General features: G+C 37.1%; 1 protein-coding gene across 2 annotated transcripts in view; it reads left to right on the top strand.

Annotated features, from left to right (window-relative positions):
* The window catches only part of ubr1 (ubiquitin protein ligase E3 component n-recognin 1), a 110,670-nt gene that overhangs the window by 10,129 nt on the left and 73,037 nt on the right, over nt 1-27,504 (top strand). For both annotated transcript variants that reach the window (XM_039741291.1, XM_039741292.1), the window contains exons 2-8: nt 4,802-5,061; nt 5,675-5,753; nt 9,287-9,397; nt 21,670-21,800; nt 22,626-22,764; nt 23,038-23,100; nt 25,004-25,127. In XM_039741291.1, the coding sequence (XP_039597225.1) occupies nt 4,802-5,061; nt 5,675-5,753; nt 9,287-9,397; nt 21,670-21,800; nt 22,626-22,764; nt 23,038-23,100; nt 25,004-25,127 (907 nt within the window). The remainder of the gene's footprint in view (nt 1-4,801; nt 5,062-5,674; nt 5,754-9,286; nt 9,398-21,669; nt 21,801-22,625; nt 22,765-23,037; nt 23,101-25,003; nt 25,128-27,504) is intronic.

The following is a 27,504-nucleotide window of genomic DNA, read 5'->3' as shown; positions in this document are numbered from 1 at the left end:
CAAATTTTTCAAATGCTATTAGTCTAATTTTTAATTAAAAATATATTTGCAGCCCCCTCGCGAATGGTAAACTATATGGCAGAAAATGTAATATTAGAATAGTGTAGTTTTTTTTTTTGTATATACTGGAGTTTTAAGAGTGGGAGATCCCAAACTGTGTGCCGCTTTTGGGAGGCACCATTTCTGCTCAGGGGCGTCCCATAAATTGCCTATTGGATCACTTGTGCATCTGACAGGCTTAAAGGTAGAAAGTTGTCTGTTAGGACACAGGGCACAAGAGTGGGCAGTTGCAAGGATTATAATTTAATTGACAATAGTGTCTCTGTTTAAGTTGTTTTTGTGAGGAGTAATTTTGTAATATTTATTTGTGATATTGTAAATGTTTTCCGTAATGGAGAGGTTTTAAATTATGAGAAAAAAAAAACATGAAGGACGCTTTTTCAGGAGAGATGTAAACCCAAGTACAGCATCTATAAGTGTAGTTAATTGCGTTGTGGCGTTACTTTGCTCTTCCTTGTGTCATTTTCCTAAAATGTGTTGGCTGCTGAGAGCATGCTTCCCAATAAATTGAAATGTAAGGTGGAAACTGCTCTCAATACTCTTGTCAAATAAGCCCAGTGAGAATTTTTTGTACAAGATGAAAGAAATAGAGAGAGTACAGCTTTTTTTTTTTTTTTTTGTACCAAGCGGTGTTCACCAGCAAAGCTTTCCTTCATTGTACAAATTTGCCACTGAGTGTCATGATGTCAAAAACCACATAGTATTGCCATTTCTTTTGCTTTTGCTCTCTAAATTGTAGAGCCTATTTACCCAGAAATAAGCTACAGATGCCTGTGATTATTGCTTCCCTGTGCAGCTTCCTGCCTTTGTGAGGCTGTGTGTTCATCACTCTCATTGCCGTACACAGGCTTATTGAATTATATAAGAAAAAACTAGCACACCAACCCATTAAGAGGAAGAAAGAAAAGATATTGAACTGATGTTGGAATGATTTTTAGAAAATAAACATTTGCATGTTGCCAAGTTTTTCAGTTATTTTTAGTTTTTTGTCAAATGTTTCCATATTAATTAAGCTTTCATGAGTATTTTGGTTTTAAAATTTATTCTGAATTGGATGAGACTGTTTTAACTTTGCCTTTTCGATTTCCTTTTTAAATGTGTCATTAATTAACATGGGTAGGCATGTAGAAAATTTTAACAGGTCAATGAAGACCAGTTCAACGATAAGATTTTGACCAAACTTGCTGGCTGATAATAATTAATAGTGATATCATTCTGAATTTCTGCATCCGAACACTTTACTTTGGGGAGACCTGCTGTCACTGCTTATAATTTATTATACAAGCTATTTAATGATAACAATTTAAAATTAACAGGTGGTGTAAGAGTTGCATCTGTGCTGTGAAATGCAGTGAGGGCAACCGTAATGTGTCTTAATCGGACAGAGCTGTCCAGAAGTCCTAAAGTATATAATACGTCAGGGCAGTGATTCCCATTTTGAGAAAAGTAATGATTCAGTCAATTAAGATTACCTGTCGTTTTTCTCAGAATGAAATTGTTCTTTAATCATTTGACATTTTCTATAACCAAAAAAGTATTTTTGCGTGTTTAACTGGTCTTTATGATTATAATGTGTCAAAACTGAATTCATGTGCCAACTATTTAACCTTTTTTTATACTGTTAGTTCTAGTGAGACTGGCTTTCACAGCAAGGCAGCTCAGGCCACACCAGATTTTCTGTTGCATCAGTTTGCAACTTTGCCTCTGCAGTTGTCAAAGACTGCATGTGGTGGCTGTAAGATATCCTTCCAAGTAGTCTGGATCTGCTCCTGGTTTTTCTTCCAGTGTTTAATGCTTGGTATTCCACAAGGGATGTGACTTTGCAGAAAGTCCAGGTCATCTAATATAGCCCCTCTCAAACTAATGGTGCAGAAGCAGTTCTGATTAGAGACCCTTGGAATCATGCCAGCTCAGAATCTCTTGAAAGAAACTGGTTTGGCCTCTTGTTCTGGGATTTTATCATTTCAGTTACTTTGGCCCACACTCCTGATTGCTTATAGGTAGGTTGTTGGATTATTGGAAAAGTTTTTGCAATATCCATTTTGGTGACTTCATGCTGGCACTTAGGCTCTTGGTGTCCTTTTAGTCTCATTATTTTAAATGTGATCACTACGATTATGCTTGCTTTCTTGGCATTGCAGTAACAGACAATTCCATTCATTCCATTGCAAGAAGCAATTTGGCTACATCCTTTTAACAACTCTTGCTAAGTTGATTTTCCCATGTCCCAGGATGACTGCAAGTTTTTTCATTTGATTACAAGACCAAGTGCAGTTTTTTTTTTTTTTTACATACAGCAACATGCGAGAAAGATCTTAGGTCTCAAAATGTCTAATTCCGTTACGAAATTATTTAGCAGTGGTAGAAAATGATATTTCCAGGTTTCAGCAGTCATACTGTAGCTTCATGAATGAACTAATGGAAACTAAAAATAAAAAGTTACTGAGCCTGTATGAGCTCTGAAAAACAAACAAGTGCTAATGAATTATTAACTGACAGTTTTAAGTCAGTCTTATGAAACTCCAAATAAGGCTGTTGCTACAAATCAAAACTCTCTTGGGGGCAATGGAAGTGGATATAATTTGAGGCACTGACGATAAGGCATATATTTCCTTTTGCATTATATTTTATTTCTAGACGTGAAAATCCTTGAACTGTAGGGTTAGGAAAGAGACATATTATTGCTTTTTGAACCCATGTTGCATAAAAAAAAACTATGCCCCCTAGTTCTTATAAAAGGCCAGGGAATGAATTAATTAGCACTTATTTGTTTTACGGTTTTGCTGTTGCGGTGGGTTTCCAGAGAGGACCTGTAAGTAATTACCTCAAGGACACTTGCGTAAGATAGTGGTCATAAAGGAATGAAAGACAACCAGATACATTTTCTCAGAATAGTAGGTAGCGACAATGGATGACCATGTGAAGCCCCAGCTGATTATTTTCTAGGTCAGGAAGATTGAGAACCACCAAGGGTGCCTCGCCTTTTCATATGAACTTAAGTCTCCTGAATGGAGAGGCACCTGAGCCTGCCAAATGAAGCTTGGTGGTGGCAGGGGGGAGGGATGTTAGTGAGTCCAACCCAAGGAAGTGATTGTGAAAAATGTTTTTAAACACACCAAAGTTTATATCCAAGGTAGCTCCATGCCATTGGTCCAACAAGTGTATAGTTGATAGATGAGTTAGGCAAAGGCTGTCAGTTTGGGGCAAGAGAGGCCTTGTGAAAAAACAGATGGAGAAGGGAGATCAGTGAAGGGAGAGAGTGCGCGTGTGTGTGTGTGTGTGTGCGTGAGCGTGTGTTTGAGTGATGCTTTGAGTTGAGCAAATTGCCAAATAGCATTTGGTAGCTAGGGATTGATGTCCATCTGTAATGTGGCCTTAAGAGAGCAGGAGTCATTGTTTTGGTTGTTTACCTCTTCCTTGCACTTCATCTTGCTCACTGTCTAGTTGAACTTATTTGTAGTAAATGTACCTTTTTTACAATTTGGCCCTCATTCTCTAATTCTGTGCGGATGTGGCCACTTCAACAGTGTATTATGTGATTACAGGTAGTCCCCAGGTAACGGACATCTGACCTATGACTTAAGAACAGGGCCGCAGCTGCGACGCATGCACCTGAGTAACTGCCGCTCCGTCATTTTCGGCCTGGGGATGCTGCAAGCGGTGGCTGGAGGGGGAGACATTTCGCTGCTTGCGCAGTGTAGTTTCCCTTGGGCGGCAAGTGGTGACCCGTGGTCCATAATCACCGGGGCCACAGCTATCGCTTGTGTGCAGGACGGAGACTTGATGGGGTGGTTCGCTGCCCACCCACTATGCCACCGCAGCTACTGCTCCTGACTGGACGCAGGCTGGATGGAGTGGAGGGGGGTGTTTCACTCACACATGGCTGTCCCGTTCGCTCTCGGTGGGTGGCTGGTAATGGTGCAAGCGGTGACCTGGTTGTGGCTGAACGGAGGCCATTGAGGGTGAGCGGTGGAGGGGGTAGCATTATAGTGTGCCTCAGGTGGCTGCCTGTTGAATGGGGGCGGAGGTGGGCAATTCACTACCCGCCTTTGGCCTCACTGTGGTCGTTCGGTGGGTGGACGCTGCAGCATACTGTAGTGACCGCCCCTCATCTCCCCCATTCATTCTCAATAGCAAGCCTGCTTGTACTCGTATGCAAATAGCAGGAAGTTGTCTCTCATTCAGTACATCAGACGTGTTGACGACGGGTGCCTTCCTGCTGTGATAGTGTGTACAGTGCTGTGCAGAAGAGCTCATCTTAACCTTTTGTCTTCACCCTTCAAGAATGTCTCTGAAACACAAATCTGATGCAAGTGCTGGTGATACAATAAAGAAGAGTAAAACCATCACCATGGAAAATAAAGTAGAAATAATAAAAAGGTCAGAGAGGGGTGAAACTCCATCATTCATTGGCAGAGCACTTGGTAACAGTTGGTCAACAATAGCATTTATGAAAATAATGTACCTGTTCCGGCTTACATACAAATTCAACTTAAGCACAAACCTACAGTTCCTATCTCATATGTAACCCGGGGACTGTCTGTATAATCTTGATACATACTTTAAATTTCAAATTTAGTGGAATGAATTAGATTTCCGGTCTGCTTTTGGGGTTGCCAACCTGGATCCTGAGCTGTTTCGTCGTGTGGTGGGGGTACCAACTTGCCGTATCAGTGCTCCCCAACCTGACCTGAACGTACCTGATTTAGAAATGGACAACATTTTTTGCTTTGTGTTTTAGAGGTGGCAGGAGAGTGAGGATGTTGCTGTTGATCTTTACCGGTACCTGGCAACCCATGTGCCCCGAATTTACTGCACAGACTTGGAACCACAGGCCACAGAGGAGGAAGAGCAAGCATCTTCTTGCCTTCTGCAGCCCCTTGAGTGGTACCTTTTTGGGGAAGACCCTCAAATTGGCCTTGAGAAGCTTCAACAAAGCGGTGGAAATCCTCAACTCTGTGGAAGAGTCTTCAAGGAGGGAGAGACCACTTACTCATGCAGGTGAGCCATCTTGGGATTCAGTCTGGCTGGGAATCTGCAGCATTTAAAAGCATTACAAACCTTTTTATACTGCTGAATGCCATTACTTTTTAGTTAGGCTGAAGGCAGTGCCTATTTTTTTTAAACAATCTAATCAACTATTTGCTACTAAAGTACTCTTGTATAGAAGTACAGATTGTTTGAATGCTGCCTTACATACATGAGATAAACAATTAAATCAGATACAATAGTGGTGTCATAACATTATCAAACATTTAGCAGATTTACAATTATTTTACAATAATTATAGTTGCATGTTCATCAGAGCACATGTTGATGCATTGCAAAGCATCATTTCAAGTCTCATTGTTTGAAAAATAATGAAATATTCTGTTTGATTTTAAATACCATTATTGGCTTTGTCAGTTTAAAGGCTAAGTTGTTATTAGAGGTAAGATGTAGATAATTGTTTTTAACAATTGCATTTTTTTATCCTGCTGAGATTTTAATATTCATTGCCTTGGTCAGCCTCTTCAAAATATGTGTATTTTGTATCCATATTTACCTCTGATTTTGCCAGTCTATGTAAGCAGAAGTCCATTAAATATTTGAGGGCTTGCTTTTCTTGTTACAGGGACTGTGCTATAGATCCCACATGTGTGCTTTGCATGGATTGCTTCCAAAACAGTGTTCACAAGAACCATCGCTACAAAGTAAGTTTTTTATAAGCAATACATTTTATGCTGTTGTCTTCCTTATAAAACCTTTTCTTCAGATTTTAAAGAAAACCTTTTGTATATAAGAACTATTCATAACAAGACTTGTGAAACCAAATTGAATATTACTAATATAACATTTATTATAGCCATAACCTTATAATAATCTTCCTAAATCTTTGACCTGTTTGGGCCACTGTTACATAAATACTAGCAGAACGGATTGGTAAATAATCAGTACTACTAAGTAAGGTAGCCCATGTGCTTAGGTGACTGTCCTATGTATATTCATGTGAAAGCAATATTTTTGAATTCTGTAGAAAACAACTACTAAAAAATGTCCATTTAAAATAATTTACATTGGTACCTCGGTATACATCCTTAATCCGTTCCAGATCCTTGGACTTCTACCAAACAGGACGTATACCAAACAAGTTTTTCCATAAGAAATAAAGGGAAAATGAGTTCCCGTGAAAAAAAATCCTATTGCTATTGGCATATTATACATTGATGGGGTGGTATAAAATAATTTAAAAGACTGCTTAATACTAAAATACATAAATACGAAAGCAATTAGATGAAATAAATGATAATTTAACCTCACTTTACCTTTTTAATAACGTCTTTGTTTTTCACAGTCGTAGATAGCATCATTCTCGGCATACGGTATGCAGCAGCCAAGTCCCAGATACGCATACCACCTTCATACTTTTCAACAATCAATTCAAATTTATGCGAAAAAACACAAAATCACGTGAAAATTCACAGAGAGTTATATCGCGGGTTGTTCACTGATTGCTAGCAATTGGCGTACTGACGGTCGTGGGCAGTCGTGGCTCTCTCTCTCTCTCTCGAGAGAGGTAAACAAGGGTAGCGCATGGTGTTCTAGCATGCGAGATGTATACCAAGCTAAATTTTTCGCGTCCAAACGGGATGTATACCAAGTTGGACTTATTCCAAAGTGTACGTGTACCGAGGTACCACTGTACTTTTGGCTGGAACTACTCGTTCTTGATCCATCCATCCTTATTCCAACCCATTGAATCTGAGCACAGGGTCACTTGGGGGTCTGCTGGAGCCAATCCAAGCAACACAGGGCGCAAGGCAGGAACCAATCCCGTGCAGGGTGCCAAGCCACCGCAGGACACACACACCCACACACCAAGCACACACTAGGGACAATTTAGGATCCACCTAACCTGCATGTCTTTGGACTGTGTGAGGAAACCCATGCAGACTCGGGGAGAACATGCAAAGTCCATGCAGGTAGGACCTGGGAACTCCTAACTGCGAGGCAGCAGCGCTACCACTGCGCCACCGTGCTGCCCGTATTCCTTCTTCATTGACTTTGATAGTTGGCATCTGTGCTCTCACCCACAAGGCACAAAGCAATGATAAGGGGTACCCTTTTATATGCTGTGCTTTGCTTATTTGCCTCTGTGTTTTGAGCAAGATGCAATCTTACATGTTCATTTTCTTTAAACCAATGAATTTTACAGCTGCTCTGTAATATAACCATGAAAAATCTAATCTAATTAGTATATGCCAGTCAAATAATAGTATTGTCTCCTGTTTACATATAATGCCTTCTCCCACATTGTCACCTTTCCTCTGTTTTGTAAAATGGAAATCAGTTGTTGTAAGGAAGGTGGTGACATATGGCACGTTATTTAGCATGTGTAAGAAATACTTTTACTGTACTCTGTACATGTAACAATAATGATCCCAAAATTGTCTGTGGTCTCGGTATCATGACCGCAAAATTCTGGCTGCTGTTACTATACATAATCACCAAGTGTGAGTTCTCTGATATTGTTTTTTTTTTTTTTGTTTTTAATACAATGTTATTTGACAATATAAATGGCTGTGCAAGTACTTAATGCATTACCAGTAATCATCTTTGCAAGATGTTCTCATAGTTAAGTACCTTTCTGCTTGATTCCAGTGGGTGCAAAGTCATTAGAAATGTTCTCTTTGAAATGCACAGTCTGTGCTCTATCTTCATAAAAGATTATTGCAACATCATATTAAGCAATGTTACGTGATGTTGCTGATACTGTGCAGTTAATGTTAGAGGAACCACACTGTTTACATGTCAGAAGTTAGGACATTTGGCTTTTAAGTGCACAGCAACTTAACACCCACCACAACAACCCAATTTCTTTCATCAAAAACTACTTTGCGAGGCAGAAAAGCCATCTTTTGACATATCATAGTGAACCAATAACCACCAATTGCTGTCTTTTTTTTTTTTTTTTTTCCTCTATAATGTTGATTTAATGAACACACTCCTGCAATACTAGCCAGAAGGTTGACTACAGATTTCTGCTTGTTAGCTGTTCTTTAAACTTTATAAACGTGTCTATAAACACAACACAGAGATCATATACTTTTTATACAAGCAGGTAACCTTAAAAATAAAAAGTGCTGGGTATATTTCAATGAATTGGTCACGCTTAGTAAGTGTACATCAGTATGATATCCATGTTGTTAAAGAATTGAAATGTGCATAATAGTGTTAGAACGCTATTAGTATGAAAGTGTCTTTGTCAGATGTTCTAGTAGTTTACCTTGTTGCATGATTAACCTTTTGTCACAAATTAAGAGTTCATGGCCTATTCTTTATATTGATAAAATCATAATATCTCCAGTCTTTTGAAATTTTTGTCTTTGCTTGGTATTATTTATCTGTTTTGCACTCTATGGACCTGTTTTCAACTCTCAGGTCACATCTTGTCTGCCAGTCACGCAAAAATGGCGGACCCAATTTTTACGAAATTTTGCTTGTCGGTTGCCATTATTCAAACTTAAAATATAGACTATATAGTGTTAAAAAAAAATTTCACTCAGACCTCAGTCTCTCGAGCACCCCGGTCAGAGCCTCCATTGACTCTGCGAAAGGTGAACACTATAAACCTTTGGAGCATGCTTTAGCTTCAGTAACAGAACTGTTTAATTCCATATTATGATACAGCTGGTGTCACTGTTGGACTTTTAAAATGAGTGTGCTTTCTAAATTAATTAGCCACGCTCTGAATGTTTATGTTTCCAAAATGTATGTCATTACTGAAGCAGTGCATAGTTTTATGAAGTGTTTTTTTTTTTTTCCTCCTGGAAAAAAATAGATTTTTAGAACAGCTGGTTATAAAAATAAACATTATGTTTGAGATATCTGTTTGAGCTGTTCATCATTCTGTTTTGAGACACAGCAAATATTTGGGCCTGTGTTTAGTTCTTTTAGTGTTTTTTGAATGACTATACTGGGATGAACTTTGATAAATTTCAACTAACTAAAAAAACTTGTATAGAAATGTTACGTTCTAAACAACTAACATTATCCAGTTTCAGACAGCTTGCAAAAAATCTTAGGTTGTTGAACTGTGGAATTTTAGGTGTGCTGTGTTCACTTTATTGAAAATAATTGTCTACAGTTTCGGCTAATGTTTCTAAGCCAATAGCTTTAATATGTGAGAGATCATTAATAACTGAAAGTGATGCATTTGATGATATAGTTTTTTGCTTCTACACAGATGCACTCCTCTTCAGGCGGTGGTTTCTGTGACTGTGGTGACAGGGAGGCCTGGAAAACTGGCCCATCATGCAAGAAACATGAACCAGGTGCTGAGGACAATATGGAGACAGTAAGGCAGATAACTGGCTCAGTTTTTGTATATATGTGTATCTATACATATGTAATAGCCAATGAAATATTCTTCTCTTTCTTCTGTTTATTAAACAGCAGTGACCTTGAGAGTCTTTCCCATAGTCTGCGTTGAGTGGTCTCTGGGGAATTGGACATTGGAAGAAATAAAAGTATCTAAAAAAATTCTCATTAGAAGTATCTGAAAAAAAAAACCACACACACGCGTAGAAAAACTTGGCTCTGAGCAGCTCATTTTGGCTTCTGGCTGTGTTACAAATTTATGAGTAGAGATTCTTGTGACTTTCCTTGTCAGGCATGTACGTATGCATAAATATTGCAGTTTTGAGTTGTAGGAAATGCACAGCCAAGTGTAATGGATCATTCAAAGATATTAATGTTATCCTTCATTTTATTTCTATGAATTAATTACTACACTGTTATTGTGCTGCTTGTGTTTCTCAATTACACTATATACAGTATTGAATTTATATGCCAGACCATTTTATGTTTTTCTCTTTGCTGCTTTCATTTTCCAGCTCATTAAAAACACACACACACAAACTAGTTTTTATCAGATTTTTTTTTATTTTCAAGTTTTTATCTTCACCTGGAACTAATTAAAAATACATTTGCTTTGGCTCATGATCATCTTCTGCAGTAATGTAGTATCAACAGTCTGTGGTGTATATATTTTTTTTAAATGGTTTTGCAGTTTACTACATCGTTTTCTAATGGTGATACTAGACTTGTTATTTGGTTAACAGGGATGCCAGTGGGATCAACATTTCAGCCACTGGTTATTCTTTAAATTGTTTTCTTAGTACTATGTAAATTTATCGCTTCACTTCAATTTGGCCAAATTCTCTGGCAGCGAATGAGTTCATATTTTCTGCTAATTTCCTGTCATTGAGCAAGCTTTCATATAAAGGGTTTGATGTGAGGATGTGATGTTATTTGTGGATGTTTTGGAAGTGGTGGAGAATGGGTATGTGTGTCTGTAACTGGTGCGAAGATTTAATGTGTCTTAGTGAGGGAAAATTGCTTCTTGTTACGCTATTTTAAAGTAGTTAGATACATTTCTGTACTGTGAAAGACATGTTTGTTGGACCATTGAAAATTGGAAGAATGGCAGCAAAAATCGAAAAGTTAGACAAACTGTGGAGCGGCACCCTCAGTTTCTAACACTGTGTGTCAGTCAGTAACGGCTACATTTCAGGATGGTAAATAAAACGGTGAGTGATTAGTTTTCTGACTACTTCATTTCTTCTTTAACACCATCCAACCATTAATACAATCCTTTCACGTTATACCTGTTATATGAAGCATTGTCTGAGTACACACTGTAGACATTATTTATAAAAAAATACTTTGGCTGTCCTGCTAAGTAACATTCCTACATTGAATTAACTTAATTGTGTAAGTCTTTGAAGATATATAACTATTTCACTGAATACAAATCAGACTAGTAAGTATTTAATATGTACCTTCCTGGTGTAACAGATAGGGGATGCTATCGCTCCCTTGAACCCCTGTCCAAGACTCCAGACATCAAGTAAAAATCCAAATATTGAATTTATTCTTCTGCAACAGTGCACAAAGCACCCTCTCTTCCATAATACTCATTCAATTCCACAATAATCTCAATAATAAACACTCCTCCGACTCCCAGACGCGTTGCCCTCCTACCACCCAGCTCAGCGCTCTGGTGTCTGTCTTAGTCTTTTTATATCTACTGACCCGGAAGTGTTCCTGCATTCCTTCAGTTCATGATTCCTTATTACTTCCAGGTCAGATAATAAGTCCTTCTTCACCCTGGCAGCACGTCACTTCCGCAAGCACTTTGCCTATGACGCACTTCTGGGTTATAGGGCACATGTGACTCTCTGGGCCTCCCTGCAGCGTCCTCTGTTGGCCCCTGGGGTATCCAGCAAGTTTGTAAGGGAAAACTCCATAGTCCATGGTTCCTTCCTGGCATCCGGGGCACCTCCATGCTGCAGGGAGAGCTCCATCTGGCGGCCTGGGGGTATTGGCCATGATGACAAGCCGGCCATAGACCACACTGGGTTTGTTATAAGTATATTTGTAACAACCTACACAATAATTCTTTTTTTAGTGGCTATTCTCTGGGTTTGCCAAATTTTCGCCGGTTCCATTTAAGATCGGGTTTCAAAATTAAGGACGAAGGAAACTTATCATGTCTTTCTAAGCTGTTGTTGTCCAGCTTCCTCATGTCTCCTATTGCACTGTTCACCTAGTAATTATTACCTTTCTTTCCATTACTTATCAGTTCTTTGTTAATCCGTTTCCTCATCTGCGTGTTAAATATTTACCTTGATGAGGCCTGCACTTCAACCTAATCATTCTCATTTAAGTCTTTTTTTTTTTTTTTCATGCTTTATTTTCATTGATCATTTCTTTTATCTTGAATTTATTCACAAAGCCAACATAAACCTTTTTCCCTTAAACACAGAGAGATTCCTTTAAAATCAGAATAGGAATCAACTCCTTGAATATTTCCTTGCATCTCTCACTCTTTCTGCAACCTCCAAATATTTCACAGAGAAAAGGGAAAATTTGTTGGGTTTTTTTGTAGACTGAGAGTCTGCTGATATCTAAAAATTCATTTTTGGGCAGTGCAATTGAACCTTTCACTTTAAAAAATATTTATACAAGCTGAAGTAATATATTTAGATTAAATCTATTCTGCTTCCTGTTTATGTACTAAAGCCTCTGGTGCTAGTTTGGGTGTATTCATGATCATTTTCCTTATTAAATATATCATAAGCAACATGTTAAACTGTTGGTAAACGCTAACTTGTAACGATGGTCATTATGTTGAAAGCAGTGTACATGTTTATAATCACATCTCCATTAAAAAAAGATGCATTAACTCTTTGAGGGCTAAATATTTTTTTCCATAAAAACTTTTTTCTTAAAGCAATGGCTGGATACACAACCTGAAATGTCTGTTACTGTGGCTGAGGCTGCTATCAGTTCCTGTTTGGCATCTCTAGCAGAAGTGGCCGCTCAGTGTTGACTTCATGGCCAAGCAGGAATGTGCGGTGGGCAAACTGCCTGGCTATCTTCTCGCAGCGGGTGGATGGAGGTGGCAATCGTAGTGCAAGGCAATCTGGTTTGTACTTCTTGTCATTATAAGTGCCGGTAGTTGCATCAGCTGCACAAACATGTTCAGCACCATGATCTGCTGGGGACCAATCAGATAAGACTGGTACTTAACTTACGTTTTCAATCTCCATCTCCAGATTGCTTTCATCAAAATCATTTTCTGACAAGTCAGCGTCCAATTCAGTGATTATACACAAAACGTCATCTATGACGTATCCGAAGTATTTTGCTTTGTGCATTCTCTTTGGTCTCTCGCATGGTGTTGGTGCCATTTTAGTGGATGTTTGCTCTTTGCTACTCATGCATGAGCGGGGAATCAAGGTCAAATCAACAAAGCTAACTTTCCTTCTAGCAAAGAAGAGTCAAACTAAACATAAAGGTGAGTTTTGTCACAGTTTACAGCTGATTATCATCCTCTACCCCCTAATTTCAACCAAAGTTGACATCTACCCTGAAAGAGTTAAAACAGTAACTACAAACATACACTAGGATGTAAGCTTCAGCAATAAAATAATTGGAAAATAAGGCTCAAGCATTTAGAGGAGTGAAGGGATACCACCATAGAGTTTTACAGAAGGAAATACAGGAAAAATAATTTGTTGCATGTAAAGTGTGGTTTTTGGCTCCATGAAGGAAACACCATTTTGAGCAGGGAGAAGAAACAGATATTCTCCAACCTCAACCTCGGTGAACGACTGGCTCATGCTCCCCCAATGCTTGTAGAACGTTGGACTTTATATAGAAGTCATGAAAAAGCAAAATTGGAAACTGCAGTTTAGCTTTGTATTTCAATGAAAAAAGGTAATGAATCTGTCTAACTTACTGAACTTAGAAAGTACCTTTACAGAGGAGTCAGATAACAGGGCAGCAGAATAGTACGGCTCACATCAACATACAAACCATATTTCAGTTATTGACATTATTTCAAATCTCTACTAGCAAAAAGTAATAACATATAATATTGTCTTTAAAGTTTTTTCCTGAAGCATTCAAGTATGGAGTAAAATTATAGACACAAAGATGATTTGCTTGTATCATTTTAATCCAGCAAATTTTAAAACTGAGTACTTTTGCAAGACATTGTAGCGGTTTTCTGTTTAACTAACTGTTACTGGCAAAATCTGCAGGAATCCCAGGAGAGAGAATTTGTTGCAGCACTTTTTTTCTTTTCTTTCCTGGCTAATGGGATGCTTACATCAACTGCCGTCACTTTTTCCCCCTCATCTACCACAGTAACAGACGTTATCCATGTCGGTAATATTTAAGGAACTGTTTGTGAGGTTTATGTATTTTTGAGGTGAACAGTTTGTGTTTTAAATCTTGGTTTTATATTTTGAATTATAAAAGAGATCCATCTTGATTTTTTTTTTTTGTCTTTTTCCTTGGAAATGGTTGTGTTTTTTGAAATGAATTAATTTTAAAGGGATTCCATACAACAAAACGCAATGTTCCTTTCATTTATTCTCGAGGCTTAACTGCATTAAACAGTTTAAATTAAGCTTAAATCTTGTAAATCCCTCAATCTGTTGTCTTGATATTGTTTTTTTAATTTTGTAGTTAGCTAGTTTATTAAATATATCACCAACATGTTTTCACTACAGCCTTCAAAAAAATAGGAATAGTAAAGCAGTGAAAGGAAACATATAATGAAATCATATTCAGATATATTTTTGGAATCTAAAGAACTAGACACCAGGCATTTTTTTTAACTTGCATCCTCTTACTAATAAGTTTTGTTTCTTGGATTTCCTTCCATGTACTGTTGTTGTAACTTACAAGGTTCAGTCTAATCATCTTTGCTTTCATGAGACTTAATGGATTGTAATGGTTTTACAAATCACCTTCTTAAACAGTTGCCAGGCAACAAAGGATTTGCTATCCGTTTGTTATTGTCATTTTTTTCTTCTTCCTGTTTAATGTTTTGCATTATGTGCTGAAGAACATTTCCACAAAGTATTGCATCTGATGAGTTTTTCCTGCACTTGATTTTCATTGGTTGCCTTTCCAACATTTGTTCCTTATACATCTTGCTGATCTATAGTAAAATAAAGGTTTGTGGTAAACGTCTTCATTTTTTCTTAGTTAAGCTATTTCAGAAAGAAGAATTATTCCCAGTGTGCTGCAGCCTGTACTGGTTGTATTGTGTTCAAGTCAAGAACCAGCCCTGGATTTACAGTTAGGTCCATAAATATTTGGACAGAGACAACTTTTTTCTCATTTTGGTTCTGTACATTACCACAATGAATTTTAAACGAAACAACTCAGATGCAGTTGAAGTGCAGACTTTCAGCTTTAATTCAGTGGGTTGAACAAAAAGATTGCATAAAAATGTGAGGCAACTAAAGTTTTTTTAACACAATCCCTTCATTTCAGGAATTCAAAAGTAATTGGACAAATTAAGTAACTGGAAATGAACATTTTATTTCTAATACTTGGTTGAAAACCCTTTGCTGGCAATGCCAGCCTGAAGTCTTGAACTCATGGACATCACCAGATGCTGGTTTTCCTCCTTTTTAATGCTCTGCCAGGCCTTTACTGCAGTGGCTTTCAGTTGCTGTTTGTCTGTGGGCCTTTCTGTCCGAAGTTTAGTCTTCAACAAATGAAATGCATGCTCAATTGGGTTAAGATCAGGTGACTGACTTGGCCATTCAAGAATTTTCCACTTCTTTGCTTTAATAAACTCCTGGGTTGCTTTGGCTGTATGTTTTGGGTCATTGTCCATCTGTATCATGAAACGCCACCCAATCAATTTGACTGCATTTAGCTGGATTTGAGCAGACAGTATGTCTCTGAACACCTCAGAATTCATTCGGCTGCTTCTGTCCTGTGTCACATCATCAATAAACACTAGTGTCCCAGTGCCACTGGCAGCCATGCACGCCAAGCCATCACACTGCCTCCACCGTGTTTTACAGATGATGTGCTATGCTTTGGATAATGAGCTGTTCCATGCCTTCTCCATACTTTTTTCTTGCCATCATTCTGGTAGAGGTTGATCTTGGTTTCATCTGTCCAAAGAATGTTTTTCCAGAACTGTGCTGGCTTTTTAGATGTTCTTTAGCAAAGTCCAATCTAGCCTTTCTATTCTTGAGGCTTATGAGTGGCTTGCACCTTGCAGTGCACCCTCTGTATTTACTTTCATGCAGTCTTCTCTTTATGGTAGACTTGGATATCGATCACGCCACCCCTGGAGAGTGTTGTTCACTTGGTGGGCTGTTGTGAAGGGGTTTCTTTTCACCATAGAAATGATTCTGTGATCATCCACCACTGTTGTCTTCCGTGGACATCCAGGTCTTTTTGCGTTGCTGAGTTCACCAGTGCTTGCTTGCTTTCTCAGGATGTACCAAACTGTAGATTTTGCCACTTGTAATATTGTAGCAGTTTCTCGGATGGGTTTTTCTGTTTTTCCAGCTTAAGGATGGCTTCTTTCACCTGCATTGAGAGCTCCTTTGACCGCATGTTGTCTGTTCACAGCAAAGTCTTCCACATGCAAGCACCACACCTCAAATCAACTCCAGGCCTTTATCTGCTTAATTGATAATGCCATAATGACGGACTTGCCCACACCTGCCAATGAAATACCCTTTGAGTCAATTGTCCAATTACTTTTGAGCTCCTGAAATGAAGGGATTGTGTTAAAAAACACTTTAGTTGCCTCACATTTTTATGCAATCGTTTTGTTCAGCCCACTGAATTAAAGCTGAAAGTCTGCACTTCAACTGCATCTGAGTTGTTTCATTTAAAATTCATTGTGGTAATGTACAGAACCTAAATGAGAAAAAAGTTGTCTTTGTCCAAATATTTATGGACCTAACTGTAAATCCAGGGCTGGTTCTTGACTTGAACACAATACAACCAGTACAGGCTACAGTACACTGGGAATAATTCTTCTTTCTGAAATAGCTTAACTAAGAAAAAATGAAGACGTTTACCACAAACCTTTATTTTACTATAAATCAGCAAGATGTATAAGGAACAAATGTTGGAAAGGCAACCAATGAAAATCAAGTGCAGGAAAAACTCATAAGATGCAATACTTTGTGGAAATGTTCTTCAGCACATAATGCAAAACATTAAACAGGAAGAAGAAAAACAAAAACGACAATAACAAACAGATAGGAAATCCAAATGAGAAAAAAGTTGTCTCTGTTCAAATATTTATGGACCTAACTGTATATCACAGGGCATAATCATGTACACATCCAAGCTACAGTTTAAAATAATGTAGCTTTAGGATGTGGTACAATCTGCAGTATAACATGAGGGGAAACATTTTGTTAGGAAGGGACTTTAAATAGTGTTCTTAGTTACTAAAAAAGAAACACAGGAGAGAGAGAGAGAAACACACATTTTGTATAAAATAGAAGTAAATGAATCAGTTTGCTGATCCTTTGGGCCACCTGTACAGGTTTTGAATCCCTGTTTTGCACTTGGTCATCAGTGTTCCACACAAAAAAACACTCTACTTCAGTATTCTTCTTTTACTTAACTAGTCCCTTTACCCTGGATTCTCCTGCATGAGTATGTGCCTTTGTCACAGGCTTTCCACCAGACACCATAAACTGTGGAATCAATTCCAGGGTTAAAAGGTGACCATATGCTGTCCCAAAGTAGCCAGGAGGAATGCTGTCTATCATCTATTTCTTCTCTCCTGTCTTGTAGCAATGTGTAGGTTTCTCTGTTTTGTAAAGTCTTTGAAGCAGTGTCAGTCTCAGCCTCAATCAATACGACTTACTTGAAATCTTTAATTTAGGGATGCACATATACCATTTTTTAGGTGTGTTTGTATATAAAGTTTGGAGGACATATTGCAGTATGTCTGTCTTTCCACATGAAACAGCTGGACTCCAAGGGGACTGACTTTTGTGTAATGTGGCATATTAAAGGAAATTAGTAAAGTTCAGTCTTCATTGAGACATTTGACAAGTGCATGCCGTTCACATTTTTGAAATGTCAAAATCTCTAACTGATAAGCAAATATGCAAACTCAATGTCTCTTGAAATAAAGAAACATGGTGTACATCTTCAATTACAGATTAGTTTGCCGTTGAAAGGTCTCTTCATCTTGTATAGTTTGAAGATTTCTATTGTCCGACAGCCACTCCTGAGGTGGAAATGAATCTCCAGTACAAGTTAGTTAAACAAATGGGAGAGCTACATGCAAGCTGTTTGCACATGAACTCCCTTCTCCTGCTACTTGAAGTTAACAGCAAAAGAAAAAAAGTAATGTAAGCATCTCTTTGTAAGCACATAGTGAACAATAGGTACATTATAATGATTCACTGTTTCTCTGGCACTATAATTTATCAGCTTCATACCTATTCTCCATCATGGTCCAGAACAGCCAGCAATTTTATATTGCAGAGGTTCTAACTCTCCATTGGGTGGTACTTTCAAATAAATATATGTTTCAGAAATACAAACTACATTTAGTCTCAGACCCTTTAACAACCAGCCGCTAACAATGCCATTTTGACACACTTGAATTGAATCTGTTGTCTACGAAAATGTTTGCGCCAACAATAATCTGTTTGGGTGCCCTTTTTAACTATATAAAATTATAACATACTATTAAAAATGTTAACATGTAATTGCATTCTCTTATCACTGTTGTTATTCCAGATGATTACATATGTATAAATATTTAAGAATGAGTTTGGATCACTGACTCTTTGATAAAGTAACTAGAAAAAAATGTTAACCGATTTGAAATTAGGAGCATTTAAGTCAAGTTGATGCGCCTGAATGTTGCGCTATATGTACATTTTCACACTCGTATGATTACTGATACCAAGTACTTAACAAACACTGTAGGCTGATACCAGCTGCTGCATGAGTACGTTTATTAGGAAGAAAAGAATTTTGCTGCGTTTTGAACAACTAATTAATAGAACAGTACAATTTCGTTTAATAAGCCATAGAAAATGAAACTTCTTTTTTGTTAGATATGTATTTTAATGAAATTGTTAAATTTAAGTAACTTGTGTAAATTGTATTAATACATAGCCAAAAAATAGATACAAAATCATAAATTAGAATTTGAAATTGTAAAAACTGTAGTCTAATTATAATGCTTGGCAACTGAAAATAAATAGCTAACTTAACTAGGCTTCCAAATGTTAGAGGCAGGTTCTTTTTGGAGGTTTTCAGTTCTTTTATCTTGTGTTATAGCTACACTAAAAAGCTGTTAAATAGTGTCAACAGTAGCTTTTGTACTAAAATAGCCATTGAATTGAATCAAACTTTATAGCTTGTCCAGTATCTGAGAACACTGTCTGATCTCAGGATTGTGGGTATCTCACATTGAGTTCAAGCTTATCGTCACATGTGCATAGTAGAACGAAGATCTTACTTGCATGTCTTCTCAGAATAGTGACAGTGATACAATACAAACAAAACACACATTCACAAAGGTTTGTATTCCATGTACCTTTTTTTTTTATATATCAGTTTCCAATTTTTTTTTATTTTGGTGTGCTCAGGATGCCCCTGTACACCATGCTTATAACTCATACATCGTTGCGTAAGACATGCACATGAAAACTGTGGCTTTAACAAAAGTGACAGAGCTCTTCACAAAAATATGAATCTCTTTGTGTACAAAGTGATTTGAAAAAACAGAAAAGTGTTTTGACATTTTGTCCTACTTTACTGGCTCATCCTCCTGTTAGATTTATGATGAAAATATATATATATATATATATATATATATATATATATATATATATATATATATATATATATATATATATATATATAATTTTTTTATGAATCTATTGTCAGTTACACGTGTATTGGTAATGTTTTTGTGCATGTGCAGACATTGACAGCAAAATGTTTTGCTTTTATATAAACTGAAATGCTGAGAGTCTTGATGTGCTTTTCAAATAAAATAACTGAATATGGTAGAAGTTCCGTTGTGATTTTGTGCTGTTTTGAGTTGATACGATGAGTATATTGAAGTGTGATTGTGTAAACTTGTTTATTATTTTAGGTGTGCCTTGTTTAGTTTCATTTCTAGAGCTGAAGCAGATTAGCTCATTTTGGTCTTACCTGTGCCTCATAATGTAGATTCTCTTTGCATTATAAAAATAGATCTTGCTCAAAAGTCAAACATTTTTATTAAAATTGTGCAATACAGCAGAGTGTGCGCTCTTCATGGGTGGACCAGGTTCAGTGCAGGGAATCTCACTTGTGGAAAGGTTGTTCCACCCAGTGTGCCTACTTCATTGTCACAATAGTGACAGAATGACCACAACAGTTCAAATGAATAATGACCTAAATAATAACTGCGTACTTGTATTAAAGAGATCCTTAATAACAATTAACAGAGATGAATGCAAGAGTTTGATGAGTTCATCTTCAGATGCTGTCTGAGTGTACAGAAGTCTGGAGTGTGAACGTTTGCTTAGAGCAGCAATTCAGAAGTTTAAGAGTTGAAAAGGCCAACAACTGTGGTGGTGGAGCTTGTTCCAAGTCTGGTGTTTGTTGGTCTTAAATGCCAGTATGTATGTCACCCTTTTAAGATATTGCTGTTTTATTACAGGAAACTAATCAGTGCTTGAATAGGAGCTTCACTCTCCCCATATGCTTGAAGAATCTCTGGGAACAAAGAAGCCTATCCGTGTTTCTCTTGGAAGAGCCCAAGAAATATTTTCTCATAGCATAATACTGAATCAAAAGCAAAAATGTATAATACAAAGGAAATAAAGCAATGTACCTTAATAGTGGAAGTGGAAACTACATGAAAGAATAATTTCATAAACGGTTTATATGGTTATACACCACAGTGATGCATTAAAATGTATTTGAACTTTGTCTACCTACTTGCAGTAAAAAGTACAGCCTGGATACTAAAATCTATACATATAATTCACTAAGGCAAGACACCCATGGAAAGCACGCCGGAAGGGGCGTGGATTCACTAAGCCGCCGACAAATAAGACACCTATGGTGCACGCAGGAAGGAGCCACGCTGGAGGTGAATCGCCATATGCAGCGTGTAAAACGGTTTGTGAGGGGTATCCCATGGGATCCTTAAAACAATCCTTTACAACTGAGGTTAAAACGCAATGAAGTAAGCAGTCTTTAAAAACCGAGTTTTCGGTTACGACTCACGACCGCATGCACCATAGCAAACTGTTTTACATGCTACATACAGCAATTCGCATCCGTGACAAACATGCGTCTTCTTAGATGCTCCTGCAGGAACATGGAATGTCTATGTGAGTCACAGGTGCATCTGGACTGTGCAAAGACGACAAAGACTCAAGTGACGAGTTGGACGTGGGCACATGAGCGATGGCGGTCCAACAGTTTTCAGTCACGGACGATTGTGTGTTGGTTCATTCCGTGCATTGTTACAATGTTGCTTTTCTTGCTGATTTATTACATTACCAATTTTTCAAATGTTGATTTTCTCCCTATGCTTAGAAATCATTAAAAAACTGGCCCGATTATGTGGCGTATGGTACGCCGCGGGTTGGCTAATACAGTATAATTTATTTTATTGATGACTAGTTTACTTGTGAGCTCTTCTAACAAATGGTAACATGATGTCCCTCAAAAGTAGGAACTAGTCTGTCTTAATGGTTCCTGGGATTTGAAACCTGGAAAAGTGATTCCTTGTCCTCTATAGCATCTCATTTTTTTTTTTTAAATTAGTATTGCATGTTGTTGGCATTATTTATTAGGGTGAGCTGAAAATGATGAGAACCATTTTGCGAGCTGTGAATATACATTATAACTGCAGCAACTTTAATTAAACAGATGTTTGAAGTTGGCCGAATGCTGAGCAAATAAAATATAACAAATCTAAATTCTGATTATTTGGTTTTCTTGCTATTTATATTTTATTTAACATTTAATTTGAATCACGTTTTGTTTTTCTGCATTGGTTTGGATGTTAAAAGATGTGACCATGACCTAAGGCTATGCAAGTAGATATGTTCTGTAAGAGAAGAAACTATTTTGTCACTAACTTCAGGAAATATTTTGGAAAGGTAGTTAAAACATACAATAAAACGAAATGCTTGCATTGTCATTATTATGACAGCACAATCCTTGTGTCCAATGCCTTGTTTGGTTAACTAGTACTCTAACAATTTTGTCCAAACTCATCTTAAATTCTGTGTTCTGTTTTAGTGTACAGAGGACCAGCTTGATGCTGACATGCTGGAGAGAGTGCAGATGATTTTCCATCTCTTGTTGAAGTATACTGTTGACATGCTAGTTTGGGAAGAAGGAAAGAAGCTGCCTGTGGAACTGCAGCCAAGGTGCTTTGATTGTAATTTTGTAACATGATTTCAAAATAAGTAATTTTCCATTTTACTAATGCTTTTTTTTTTTGTCGACAAAATTTTGTACTTATTTTTTTTTTTTGTACTAATTTAAAGTGTACATGTTGTTGTTGTTGTAATCAGGCATTTCCTGATAAGCAGTCTTTTTTTTAAAACAGGCTTTGTTCCTAGCAGATTATAATAATTTTGGAGTCTTCTAGCAGACGTTAAAGGCACACTCGAAAGCTTGTAAATTTTCAGTAACAAATTGACTACATTTCTCTCTTGTCAAATTTAATAAATTTCAATTATGTCTTCTTCAGTGCTGTTCCCCTGGGTGCTACCTTTCACATGGTTCTGAAAGACACGAGCACCCTGCCCTGGAAAGACTTATTGTATTAGAGGAATAAGCACTTATAAGACTTATTGTCATGAAATATGAAACTTGCTTCCTTTTGACTTAAGTTCAGAAGAAGGTGTGTTTTGTTTTCAACCAAAGTATCACCCGAAAGTGAAGCTGTAGCTTCCTGATCACAATGTGTCCTTTATTTTGTACTATTCCTATTGTAAAATGGTATGTAAAAAGTAAAGGTGCATATATTAATGGGGCAGACATCATGTGAGTATTGTCAGTTGTAGATTGTAATTGATGGAAGGATGTGTAATTAAGGCAAACTGTGATTTTTTTTTTATTTTATTGTATAGATAACATTGTTTTGGTCTGCTTTCAAAGAGAGTTAAGTCATTTACATTTTTAAAACTAGGCTGATGAGAAGTTTTAAAATGTAATGTTGTTTTTCTGTCTTCTATTTTCACCAACAGTACTGTAGAAGACACTTACTATTGTGTACTATATAATGATGAACACCATTCCTTTGACCATGTAATCTACTCCCTACAAAAAGCAGTCAGCTGTAACCAGAGGGAAGCACATAATCATACTAGTCTTATTGACAAGGAGGTGAGCAAACGAACAGTGGTTTATTATTAATCATTATGAACATCACTTCTGATATTAGTGCTGATATTAGTCATTCATTGGAATGCCCCAGATCTGTTTTTTTTTTCTCTCCATTTAAAGAGTTGGCTCTTTGCAAGTAACCAAAGACACATTTTTACCTGAACATTGATGTGAATCTAGTAAAATGAATATAATAAATACTTTCAGTATTTGCAGTTTTATTTTTTTTTAGTAAAAGTGTGTATAATACTTTTTTTTTTTAAATCATCCCAGGGACGAAGAGCTGTTAAAAGAGGACCATTTCTAGCCTGTGAGGAAGCAAAACAAGCTATAAGAGTGAGTGTAAAAGGAACAAATGAGCAAGGAGTTGTTACTCACATTTAGACTTTTATTCTGTACTCTCAATCCCAGCTCCTGTCAAAGACTTTTGTCAGTAAACATTAATATCTGTGCAATACAAGAGTTTCCTAAAGAGTGAGATGTCTCTGTAAATGTTATTGGGAACTACAAGTCAATTAAAAGTGTACACAATGCATTTTATTTATGAAGAATTGGTCATTTTGAACTGTTTTAAATTGGTGGCCATGAGCAGATTATATTTTTTCTATTTAACAATCTAATTTAAAGTAGCAAATGACTTTGATGAATTCCTTGTAATTCTGCCTATCCAGTTTGATGTAGCTTATTGATGTCTGAGTACAGCAGTGTTTTAGCAGAAAAGTGGAATATGAAAATAAATGCATTAAGTTGGTTGGTTTCCTACTGTAATATACATTAATAAATCAGAAGGTGAAGAAATGCACTTTTTCTTGATTTGAAGAAAAAAAATTGATTGTCATTTTTTTAGTAGTTCAGTACATTTTATGTCTCAAAAATGTTTTGCATCTTTCCACAAGATTAATATAAGAATAATATTTACATTATTGAGCATAATTGACCTTTTCTTGTGGATGGCTTTAGTAATCTTAATCAGTTAGGCTTGCTGTGTATTTTTTATTACCCTTTGTTGACGTGTATAGTTTTATCCATATTGTGTTAACATCCTTATGTTACAGTTGGTAAAATCTTACTAAAGAAATTAGTAATAGTGTAACTGCATCAGTTGTTGTTGTTGTTATTAACTATGTTATTATTTTTTTTTTGCTTACTCAGTGTAGTTTGTAGTGGTGGCCGAGAAAAGTTTTAATCTCCTGTCTTCATGGAGGATAGAAAATTAAGGTTCAAACTGATTGATTCCAATGGTGAAAAGCTCTGGACAAAAGCAAACAGTGTGAAAAATGTCCATGGGGGAAAAGAAAGCAAAAATTTTCACAAAACTTGTCGCATCCACATTTCTGTTATTCGTTGGTATCCTCAGTAGGTGCAAAGTATGTGTATTTTTTGCTAAAATACTAATAATACTTCTTTCTGGAAAACCTACTAGCATTACAAATAAAGAGGATAGGCACATTTCCACAATACAGTGCATCTGAATTGAAGATCTATCACTCATTCCATACATATTTTTCACATTGTTTGCCATTGTCCAGAGTTGGTCACTGTTAGGTCCTGTTTAGTTTGAATCTTTGTGTCATCTTCATGAGAACACAAGATTCTGAATTTTTTTTGGCCACCACTATAAACTACATAGGATTAGTAACATGTAAATTTAAAATCTCAGTTTTGGGTTGAGTATTTCTTTAACACAGGCTGTTTGTAAGACGTATAGTCTCAGACATTTAGACCTGTAACTGTTCATGAAAATGTCGTTAGAACTGCAAAGTATTAGATGTGGTAGTGCTAAACTCTGCAATAAGCTATACATTCAGAAAGTGGTGTAGTCTGGTGTTATGTAAGTTGTAATATAATATCCTGTATACTGGGCCATCAGAAAAGTCCGCTCTTTTTTTAATTTCATTAAATTCAAAATGATAAAATTTTTTTAATTAGAATTTCTAAGAACACCCTGGTTTTTAGCATTATGTTTCTGTGGCTGTTATCGGTGGTTGCAGTGTTACATTTGTCCCTCCTGATGAGCTTGATGTTACACACAAATTATATAAAGCTGTAGAACATTGAAAACAATTTTTCTACCAACAGCCGAATGATGATGTATGCTTCTTCCCCTCTTTCATCAGTGTGTGTGTGTTGGTGAAAAATAAAGCTTAACTTTTTTTTTTTATATTATTATTTTGCTGTGTGTTTTGATATGTATTTTTACTTCAGAATGTCTAAATTTAATCTAATCTCCATTTCTTAGGTTCACTCTGAAAACATATCCTTGCAGCCCTTGCGAGTGGAGATTCTTCACTCTGCTGCAATGGCACATCAGACCTTTGCTCTTCGACTTGGTACCTGGTTTCAGCAAATTGTTGGCTACTCTGGTAGGAACTTCTTAAAACATTCTGTCTTAAATGTATCATGTAATAATTTTTTTTTTTTTTACAAACCAGATATATAATCTCTGTTAGCAGTGATGCAAATTTGTTATGATGAGTGTTCGATGATTATTTTGCAAAGAAGGTCTGTCTAGTTCACATAATGTAGTGTCTCCTAGATCGGGGCTCTTTAGTTTTTTGTTAAGTGACAAGCATGTCTCAGTTTATAGCAATTTCACAGATATGAACAAGCACATAGAAAAATTATTTTCAAAGGAATTTAAATAAATTGATTTTTTACTTACAAAAAGAAGCAACTAGTTTTGACACAGATACGCAGCAGCTGCCTTTTAACAGTGAGAAACAGTGCTGCATGATATGGCCTTCATCACCATTTTCAACCATATTTTGCTTTTGTGCATACATGTCACTAAATGTAGCTTACTGCTCTGTTACAGGTAAGTATCTCGGGCACCAGCTGGCCATTTAACTGAGTGATGCAAACTGCTGCTTATAGTTTTCAGTGCCCTAAATATGTCTCACAGCTATGCTATCTCAGTTAGTACAGCTGATGGGAGCAGGAGGTGACACACTTAATGATCCCTCAGACAGGAAAAGCACATACTTACCTTTTCCCACTCCAAGTTTCTTCAGCATTATCAAAAACTCAACAATGCTTAAACATAAGGTCTATGTATAGTATATTCCTGTGGTTAATTACAGTTGAAGTTATTCGTATTATGTGATTTAAAGTACTGTAATATTGCTTCCCTGACACTTATTAATAAGTTTGAAATGTTGTTCTGCAAAATAAGTAATAAAGCATGGTGTATTTTTGACAAAATTTCCAGTAATGGACATTTTCAGTGTGAGTTCCTATTTGCATACAAAATATGCAACAATTTGATTGGGTAAGTATGTATGTCCATTACCACTATGTCAATCAGCTGCTACATATGTCACTTGTGGTCTCTATAGGGTGGTATTAGGCCAAACTTAAATGTTGCCTTTGGTGCAAGAATAGGTTATAAAGAAGAATCTGTTCCTTTATCAGAGAGTTTTACTATGCCCGATACCGATTTATTGATCAAGTACTACATACATGCTATGTGCTAACTTACTAGTGCCTGGTGTTCAATATTCTTGTTGCATTTTATTGTATGTATGCATTTAGAGCGAGCTATGTGTGAACAATTGCATTATACCATACCATACCATATTTATTTGTTGAGCGCTTAAAAACACAGCATTACAACTGACCGAAGCGCTGTACAGTTACAACAAGCAGGACTAAAAGCAAAATATTAAAAACAAACATTAAGAGAGAATTAAAACAGAGATACTAAAAACAGGCCAGGGGACCAAATAAAATAGAGAAAATAGCAAAAGGCAAGTGCAAAATGAAACAGGTTAAGAATTAAAAGCCAATGTGAAGAAGTGCGTTTTTAGGCGAGATTTGAATGTGGCGACTGAAGCGGCTTGCCTAACCACTAAGGGCAGGGAGTTCCAGAGCCTGGGTGCACAGACGGAGAAAGCCCTTTCACCACGAGCTTTAAAACGTGCCTTGGGAACGGTTAGGAGCAGCTGATCTGCGGATCTAAGAACACGAGGGGGATTGTGACAATGGAGGAAGACACTCAAATAGGCGGGGGCTAGACCGTTTAATGCCTTATAGGTTAGGAGGAGAATCTTAAAATCGATTCTGAATCTAACCGGCAGCCAGTGTAGGGTTTTTAAAATTGGTGAAATGTGTTGGATTCTGCTACTTCCAGTTAGAAGCCTTGCAGCCGCATTTTGAGCCAGTTGGAGTCTAGAAAGAGTGGCTTTACTGATACCAAAAAGGCAGGAATTAGAGTAGTCAAGCCGGGACATAATGAATGCATGAATTACTGATTCCAGGAGGTGGGTAGACAGAATAGGCTTGAGTTTGGCGATTCGCCTTAGATGGAAAAAGCAGGATTTTACTGTGCTGTTGACTTGAGCATCCATTTTCAGGAACGTATCCATTTTGATTCCAAGATTGGAGACAGACGAAGTTACTGGAATGGGAAGAGAAACGAGGCCAAGGGGTGGAGCCTGTTTGCAGTCGGGACTAAAAACAATGACCTCGGTCTTTGAATCGTTCAGGTGAAGGAAGTTTACAGCCAGCCAGTCCTTAATGTCAGATAGGCAGTCAAGGAGAGGTTTGGTGGAGTCAGTTGGCTTGAGGGAGAAATAAATTTGGCAGTCGTCAGCATATAGGTGATATGAAATTGCATGTTTTCTAAAAATTGCACCTAAAGGCAGGATGTAGATTGAAAAAAGTAATGGCCCTAAAATGGAACCCTGGGGGACCCCACATGGGAGTGGGACTGATTCAGATGAAAAATCGTCTAGCATGACT

The sequence above is a fragment of the Polypterus senegalus genome, chromosome 18, assembly GCF_016835505.1.
Source record: "Polypterus senegalus isolate Bchr_013 chromosome 18, ASM1683550v1, whole genome shotgun sequence".
Taxonomy (NCBI): Eukaryota; Metazoa; Chordata; class Cladistia; order Polypteriformes; family Polypteridae; genus Polypterus; species Polypterus senegalus.
This window is presented reverse-complemented; position numbering and strand designations above follow the sequence as displayed.